This window comes from Equus asinus, chromosome 22, assembly GCF_041296235.1.
Source record: "Equus asinus isolate D_3611 breed Donkey chromosome 22, EquAss-T2T_v2, whole genome shotgun sequence".
Lineage (NCBI taxonomy): Eukaryota > Metazoa > Chordata > Mammalia > Perissodactyla > Equidae > Equus > Equus asinus.
In genome coordinates this window covers 66,128,381-66,137,500 of record NC_091811.1, presented here as the reverse complement: position 1 = coordinate 66,137,500, position 9,120 = coordinate 66,128,381, and the positions used below count along the sequence as shown (strand labels likewise).

At 39.5% G+C, this 9,120-nt stretch overlaps 1 protein-coding gene across 17 annotated transcripts in view; it reads left to right on the top strand.

Annotated features, from left to right (window-relative positions):
* The window catches only part of GRIP1 (glutamate receptor interacting protein 1), a 597,356-nt gene that overhangs the window by 479,852 nt on the left and 108,384 nt on the right, over nt 1-9,120 (top strand). For all 17 annotated transcript variants that reach the window (XM_070493998.1, XM_070494003.1, XM_070493995.1 and 14 more), the window contains 3 exons: nt 844-927; nt 4,656-4,731; nt 6,889-7,034. In XM_070493998.1, coding sequence (XP_070350099.1) covers nt 844-927; nt 4,656-4,731; nt 6,889-7,034 — 306 coding nt within the window. The remainder of the gene's footprint in view (nt 1-843; nt 928-4,655; nt 4,732-6,888; nt 7,035-9,120) is intronic.

Below are 9,120 nucleotides of genomic sequence, written 5' to 3'. Positions count from 1 at the left end.
AAAAACGTCCTTGTATCCATAATGGTAAAATATTAATTTGTGGAAATGTGTCTTTTTAAACTCAGCAATAGTATACTGTACAACCGGAATTACTCACCAGTTTCTCGAAAGCAGTCTTACAGAATATTTTAGAGACTATACGTTTATACAACTTATACCCTCATACTGTGTGTAATATAATAGAGATTGCAACTTGGCAATGCAATTTCATTTTGTGAAATGAGAGCAATAAGCAAGCAAATACAACATAAGAACGAGGGTATTAATAAAATTAAGTAAACCTTTATTTTATTAGTCAGTCGTAATATTTTGAGCATATTTAGAATTTCTTTTGCCCTCCAAGCTTCGTTTGGGTTGCTGATGTCTTGGTTTAATTGCTATGCATTATGTCAGAAAACCTATCTGCATCAGCCTAATCTATTAATGGCGATCTGAGAGTAATGCTTTTTCTTCCAGTGCTAGCTGCAAAAATAAGTATTAATTATTTCATAAGTTTTATAAAAATCCTATTGTTTGTGCATTTTCCAAAGGGAAAACAATTCTATTTATCATAAGAAGATTGTCCCTCTTATTATGTAGAGTAATTAACAATGTGAATATTACCGTCTATCTAGAAACAAGTACCTATGATTTTGAGTCCACTTGCACCTCCAGGAGTCACTCATGCAGATGAGCATTTTATAGTATTTGTACGTTGTTCCAATTATTTTTTCTAACATTTTCTTTGAAAGGAAATTATTACTTTTTTGTTACTCAAAACAAGAATTATTTGCAACAAGGATCTTAGAACTTAGAAATGTTGTTATGATTTAAGACATATTTCCCTCTCTCTCCTGCATTCAGCTGTTCAAGGATCGAGTGTTATATTCCGGACAGTGGAGGTCACGTTACATAAAGAAGGCAATACTTTTGGCTTTGTGATACGAGGTAGGTGGTGGTTAGAAAATATGAACCATCAGAGATTTTTGGAGAATTTTTCAATGAAATATTGGGAGTGAACTAGAAAGTCATCAATAAATTGGTATTTCCAGTGTTAAAGTCACCTTTTAATATTTGTACCCACTCATCTTTAAGGAAATAAAGCAAGGAGTGAGAATCAAGGTGGAATCCAAATGACCTGGCTTTATTTTCAGTCTGTTAATACAGAGCAGCCACTGTGTGTAAACCTTGTCAGTTCACATCATCCTACTGACCTGCCATTTGTCAACCTGCCTTTTGCCTTCCCTTTTCTCTATCACTGAGTTAAAAATGTTGATGAGTATGGCTTGATTTGGTTAATGCACTAGGATTAAGCAACTTTGCTTAAATTGTTTTCTGCTGAAATGCATTTTGTTATTGTAGCTTTCTTAAAATAGACTGAAGATAATCTCATCTCTTGGGCACCTATGTGCATCAGCTCAACTTATCTCATTGGACGACATTAATAGTAAAGATTTCAGGTGACTACAACTTGTTTATAAAACCATTAATTCTGAGCTGTAATTCTGGCTTTTAATATTTTATTTTTCTTATTAGCAATTTTGTCTCTGAAAGACTACGCATATATTAACAGTTTGTAATTCCTAGCATGACAATGAGGTTCAATAGGGAACTAGATAAGCATCAGGAATTTTTGCACATTTCTTGACTTTTTTGTTTTCACCTATTACATTTTGAACTTGACTAAAGTCAAAATTCTATCAAAATTATTAAAACATTATTTAAAATTAACTAAGCATCTTAATAAATATATGTGCGTCAAAGGATGAAAGAGGTGTGTTCACTTACATAGAATCGTCTTAAATGACTGAGCTTTAAGCATAAGGTTCCATTCTGTGTCAGTCATTTAGCAAATCAATCAATCAAATATTTATTAAGGACATGTCAACATGGCAGCATAGGGCCAAGTGCTATGGAGCCATGAGACAAGACCCTGATCTACAGGGAATTACAGTCCAGTGAATTTAAGACATAAGTTGATAAAGTGCCCAAGTGAGTGTTAGAGAAAATGGGCAAGCAGGAACTCATTGAGTGATTTAGATCAGTGGTTTTTACGGTTTTCTGACCAAGTCCTATTTTTAGGTGGAACACCAGACCCTAAGATCATTTACCTTAACCATTCCCAAATTTCTGTGTCGAAAAACTAGATAAAGGTAATGCAAATTCAGTGTACAGGTAATTTTAGCTCTGAGGGTGGTATAAACAAATCTGATTTTGCAGTACAGCTGAAAAAGAGGTGTGCTTGAATCGCATGCCTACAAACCTAATCATCGAAAATCTGCGGTGAAAAAACCCTGCCGGTGCAGATCTTCATCACTAGCTGCCGTATGGTTAATCAATAACAAAGCAAATTGCTAATGAAAGAACTAAACCAACGGTGATTTATCACTCAAGAACTAGAAAGAAAAGAAGCAGTTGAAATCCACAACCACCTCAAGACAACTGATGATCTATTGTTGACAAAATGTCCTTCCTGCAAGTTGCAGGGATTTCAAATATCTGTATGTGTGTGCGTGCGTGGGAAGAGTTTCTTAGTATGAGCATAGAATACTACCTGGTATGTTGTAGTCACTTATATGTCACAGGTTCTAAAACTTTGACTCTCCAAACAATAGAACCTTGCACCCATAGAATGAAAAATGGTGTTCTGGCCTGAATCTCAGAGAGTTAAATTTTAGTGAAGTCCCTTGCCACCAAGCTAAGACAGCTTGGGCTAATAGGAAAGCTACTCTGCCTCTCGGTTGCTTTTCACCTTGGACAAGGAAACTTTCTCTATCTGGTATTCTCAACTCTAAAATTGTAGGTTGGTCTACCTGTTTACCATGTAAAGCTCCATATCCAGATTCGGCCTACACTGCGGTCCTAGCAATGATATTGTTTAAAAAGCATCCCAAGTGGGTCATGCTAATGTGCAGCCAGGATTGAGAAGACCCCTGGGCTCTGCGTGGGCTCTGTTTTGCTTTGCAACTCAAACTTCTAGAACCTAAGTGAATCATAAACTAAGCTCATTGTTTTAAATAATGATAAAATGTCACATATCAAGAAATGTAGAGCTCTCTCTCACACCTTAACATGCGCTCACTGTTATATATTTAAATTTAGAACTCCAAACCAAAGTTATGGAAATGTTCTTACTGTCTTCTGCCGATCCTTTTGTAAAAGGGGGAAAGCAAAGCTATCTTTTTATGAACACCTTGCAAAAGAGAAGTTACATAATGGTATTTATATAAATATGGGTAAGCATGTGCTGTAAGGTATGGTCATGATTTTCATATTAAGAATTTTTTCTGCAAAAGTTGTGAATTTCCTATTTTAAGTAAGGAGGAATTTTAAAATAAGCCATCCAACTGAATGAGAGAATAAAACATTGAAATGTAGCTTATACCCATCAGCCAGATGGAATAAGTTGCTTGTAATGGAGGTGAGCAGAAAGGCAGTGTTTCCCTTTGTCAGGAACAGTGAACGCCTTTTCTTCTCTTAGGCTGGGTTCTTTAAGTTGGCCCCTCTCCCTGTGCCAAGTTAGGGGAATGTCAGTCTGTTCTACCAGGCAAGCATTAGGGAAAGAATCCTTGATAGTAACATTCGTATTTATCAGATGCTGGCAAAGTAGGGACCACCCAGAGGGCAGGCAGGATGGTGATGTACGAGGAAATCAGGTCCCATGAAGAGTAGTTGAGAAACGGGAAGTGTTCAGCCTTAAGGAGGTGAGACTTAGCAGGTGTATAATCACTATTTTCAACTTTAAAAAAACTTTCTTGTAGAAGAGAACTTACATTTTTGTTTCACTGCTCTAGATAATAGAACAAGGACCAGTGGATGAAGGTTGGAGGAAGATAGATATCAGCTGAATGTTAGGAAGAACCTTCCAACACACCTAGGTGTCCAAAGGTGGGGTGGCCTGCCTCAGTCTCATAAGGAGGTCAACTGGTGGATCCCAGGTAGAGGCTGAGGGAGCACAGATTAAAGAGGGAGTACAAAGGGGTCCTCTGGGAAAAGAGAATTTATAATAAATTACCTTTCGTCTCAAAGCTTCTATGTTTCTAAGAATTCTTGAGGAGAAATTTTCCTTATACAAAATTAAAATTCCCATCTAAGCATTGCAATTGGTTTGACACAATCTGTCAAATTTGCCCAAAAGTTTTGAACACCCCAACTTTTTTTTAACTTTTTGTTGAGATTATGATAGTTTACAACCTCGTGAAATTTCAATTGTACATTATTGTTTGTCAGTCATGTTGTAGGTGAACACTCCAATTTTAATGGAGGCCAGTTCAGTCACTTGAATTTTTTCCTCTTTCTTTTTTTAATACTTGGATTTTTTCTTTTACCTTTCTGCTTCCTTTGTGTCAGGCTGTAGACTCGCTCACCTGTATTGTAGCCCAGGTTAATGGGCACCAAGCACACCCACCTGCACTTTGTTTATAACTGGCGGCTCTTCTAACGGGGCTCGTAGTTGTAATTAGTGGATGCTCTTGTCACACTCGTTAAATGGTGATTTCAAAAACATATTCTATATGAAATGAATAAGATTTTTAAGGCTATTATATACCAGAAGGAAAATTTTACATGTTTTCCTCCCCACATCAACAAAATGTACTTCAGTTTCTCAGCTGTAGTTTTGTAAGTGAGTTTTTTAATGAAAGAATTGTTTAAGCGGTGTTTCTCTCCTCTGCTAGGGGGAGCGCACGATGACAGAAATAAATCTCGTCCGGTTGTGATAACGTGTGTTCGTCCGGGAGGGCCTGCGGACAGGTAACTCCGTCTTTCTGTGTCATCATCCAAACAGATTAAATAAAGCCGAGACTTTGGCGCAGAAGTTGATGAGTTACAAATTTCATAGTAAAAGATAGATTTTCGATAAATATGTTAGAATGTGAAAACTGAAAGAGTTTCGGCTGCGGAATCAGAAGCAGACGGTCTGACTGGATTCCACCCTTCACCACCCTTTGTCTCCAGCAAGGGACTCAACAATTCTGAGCTCAGTTTCCCCGTTGTAAAATGTAGATAATAACACCTTCCTTTCAGGGTTGTTCACTTTTATCAAAGATTGGAGATATACGGGCCTGTCATACCGGAGGCACTTAACAAAGGGCAGATGGCTCTTGGAAGGCAGGCCCTTGAAAGGCATCGTGGCCAATTGCTGATCTCCTAACCTGGAAAGATAGGCAGTGGTGTTCTGATTGTTACATTGTCAACATCCTTATCATTGTTATGCTTACCTGTTGTTGATGATGATGTGTGTCAGAATGGAAGTGACTTTTAGTAAAAGGGAAGGAATATGGTCAATGTCTGCTTTCTCGTCTTCGATCATTTGAGTATCTAAAGGGTGGCTCCTTCAGCATTCCTATCATAAACGTTGGGGGATGGGTCCCAGGCAAACTCCCAACTTAGAAGTCTCAGGAGATGCTCACCTTTGTATTAATTTCCCACAGCAAAAGTCAACTTCGTAATTGTAGGGACCACAACTCCTGCCCTCAGATATGGTTCGAGGATGGGAGGAAAATGCAGATTACCCTACATTTTCTGCATGGACTGCACACTATGCTTCAGCCCAGGATGAACTTTTAAAACCTTTTCTTAAGCAAAGAAATAGTAATAATAATAGGTACTATTTGTTGAGCACCTACCATGTGCTGAGGGCTTGGCAGGCGTTATCTTATTTTATCCTCGCCACCCCCTGCTAAACGAGGTGTTTTTATTCACATCTACAGGTGACGGAACTGAGGCCAGGCTGGTTAGATGCCTTGCCAGCTAGTGCACGGAAGAACGAGGATAGGACTCAGGTCTCTTTTCCTTGAAAGCTCATGTGTGAGCTCACTTTTTGAAAAAGATGATGTTTAACATAAAGTCAGAGAATAGGAAGACGCTGGTTTCTCACCTGGGCTAAAGTATGTTTGCCTTTGCAGACGACAATACAAAGTCCCGGTTTCCAGGGGAACTTTGCGTTTTCCCTTCTTGTGCTTCCCTTGTCAATCATTCTTCCTGAATTAAACAGGAATCTTCCATTTCCTATGGACACTCAGAGTTGGAGTGGACAGAAATGTCAGAAGCAGATTACTAGTTTGTGAGCGACGTATTACCAAATGAATGTAGGACGATAGGAAATCTAGGAATTTAAGATAAAAATTTAGAGTCAAATTGCTTACAGAATTACCTAGGTGAAAGATATTTAAGATCATTTTTATTCTCTCCACATCCTACACGTGTAATCCCCCCGTTTGGTTTTCTCATCTCCAAGACCCCCATGAGGCAGGAGGGTCATAATGTGGAAGCTGCCCTGGCCACACCTGAGTGGTGTCAGTAATGTCCTGAGGCATCTTCTCTCAACACCCTAAGTGTCTGTGGTCACAGCAGGGAAAGTCGTCTTTCCTGTCTCTTCCAGGGAACATGAGACTGAATCAATTTAATGATTGCCAAATGGCCTTATAAATCAGTGGGAAAATTTACAGACTAGGGGCATTTTCACCCGTGCTCCCTAAACCGCTTGGCCTCACTGGTAATAAATTGAGTGGAGTCAGCAGGCTTCTCTGCTTACCTGGCTTTGGGAACAGAGGTAAATGCTATTTTCTGGGCTCTAATAAATCAATTTTAGACATGTAGGCAAAACCCTAGAAAAGGGAAAATGCACCTTTATTACTTTTGTACCCCAACAGTTAATTGTGGGTAACCTGGTTATTTGCCAATGTGTATATTTTTTATTACTGATTTTCATAGCAGCAATTGTCTGTTCTGGTTATCTCTTTACTCTCTTGCTGTCATACTTGATGCATAAAAGGAAATGCAAATAGGATGGATGGCAGAGTGTGTGTGTGTGTGTGTGTGTGTAAGAACCACTTTGGCTAACTGACTGTTAATGCTAAGCCCCATTACGCTAAATTAATTAAGACTGTTCCTTTGTTCTCCCTTCAGAGAGGGCACCATCAAACCTGGCGATAGGTTGCTCAGTGTGGACGGAATTCGGCTTCTTGGAACCACGCATGCCGAAGCCATGAGTATTCTTAAACAGTGTGGACAAGAAGCAACGCTTCTGATAGAATATGATGTCTCAGTCATGGGTATGTCGGGGTCCTGAGGTTGTGATCCCTACGCTCTGGGACATGCCACTGTCCATCCCTGATCCACCACTTTGGATTAAGAATGAACCATCCTGTCAGAGGCTGTGGCAGACAGAATGTCATCAAAACTGTATCATTGCTGTCTGTTTGGGTTCAGGAAGAGGTGAGTGACACTCCCCAGTGATTTAGTCCTCGTGTCGATAGGTTCATAGTGAGGTCTCATTCTTACGGTGTTTCACCAGCAGTCAGCTCTTATATGTGGGTTACCATATGGCAGGAAAGTACTTTTCCCTCCAAATCACAAAATTAGTGTTATTAACTTAGGGGCTGAGACGATTCTTTTACTACATGGAGACTGGGAACAGTAGGGGATTCCTTTCCTTCTTATAACTTCACTAGATGAAGCCTCCTAATCAGAATTAACAGAAACTACCGATCGTTTTATCATCAGACTTAAGGACAAAGAAAGGAGAGGGACATATAGTGTCATTGATTAAAACAAGATATGGAGTGCAGTATTCTTTCTTTCTTTTTTTTTTTTGGTAAGGAAGATTGGCCCTGATCTTCCTTGGCCCTAACGTCTGTGCCAATCTTCCTCTATTTTGTATGTGGGAGGCCACCACAGCATGGCCTGAGGAGCAGTGTGCAGGTCTGTGCCTGGGATCCAAACCCCCAAATCCTGGGCCACTGAAGTAGAGCGTGCAAACTTAACCACTAAGCCACTGGGCTGGTGCCCAGTGTTCTTTCTTTAAATGATTCCCTTAGAAAGCAACTATTCCCACCCTCATAACTACAGTAAAACTGGGAAGATATTCTCATCTGGCTTTTAAATGTTAAGAGAGCCAAAGTTTTCTGTAATGTTGACTAAGGCAGAAAAATTATGAGAGAATGAATTGGAACTTGAAATTGAAAGTAAATCATATTATACATACTTTTTACAATTATCAGACTCGATTATGTGTCCTGACTTCACCACCAAGTTTTATGCTGGTGAAATGTAGCAGAGAAAAAGAGACTTATCCTATTACTGCAAACTCCTGTATTTTCCACTCTGTGTGATTCATGTAGAACAGTGTTGCTTGAAAGTAATCTTAATCTGTCTCCTGGCCATGAAATGTCTTAGAGAGGTATGAGGTTTCGTAAAAGGCTTAAAGTACGAGATTTAAGGAGTCCTTAGCACGACAAATAGTACAATGTGCCCTTGACATGGAAAGTTCAGGAATGAATGGACTTTCCTTGCTCTGTTCTTCCTTTGTCTTGCTTCCCTCCCCCCCTTCCTCATCTCTTTCTCTTTTTCTTTTTTTATATGGTTTTTGAGTTAAGTGATTTGGGTTCTGTTTTCAGCTCCACTGATTTCTAGCTTTTAATTTGGACCGTGTTACTTATTTCCTACTGCCTTAGTTAGCTCCTGTGTCAAATGGGGACTAATAATGCCTATTTTAAAGGCAGTTATGAAGATAAAATTATACAAGTAAAATATATTTTAAATTGTGATATAAAGTATTATTAACATTAAAAATTGAAACAGATCTTTGACATATTTAACTCTTGCACTCAGCCTATAAATATTTATTGAGCTTAGTGGCAGTTGCCAGGAATGCAGAACACAGACCTGGCCCCTGCCCTTATGAAACTCACAATTGATGGAGAGAACAGGCAGTAAACAGGAATATTGCCAAACAAACACTCACAAAGTGTGATCATTACCTACCCGAAGGGCACGAATGGGATTCTGTAATAGGGAATAAGGGCAGGCACAGATGAGGGTTGGCAGGTGCCAATAAGGGTAGTCAGTGAAGGGTGACAGGTAGGCTAACACCTGAAAGCTTGGAAAGTCTGTAAGTCCTGTGCAGTCACCTCAGAGAGACAAGGGCTCCCTCGTCGAGATGGGCACCACTTCAGAGGAGATTCCTGCATGTCTCATTTTTGCTGGAGTTGGGAGGGGATGGGTGACCCACTTGTCTGCTTTCTCCCCAGATGACACTCATATTCTGAATGATGCCTGACAGGGTTCATACCCCAGAGTTATATAGGGGGATGTGGGCCATCAGGAAGCAAACACATTAAAAGTTTCTCTAAGTTGCTA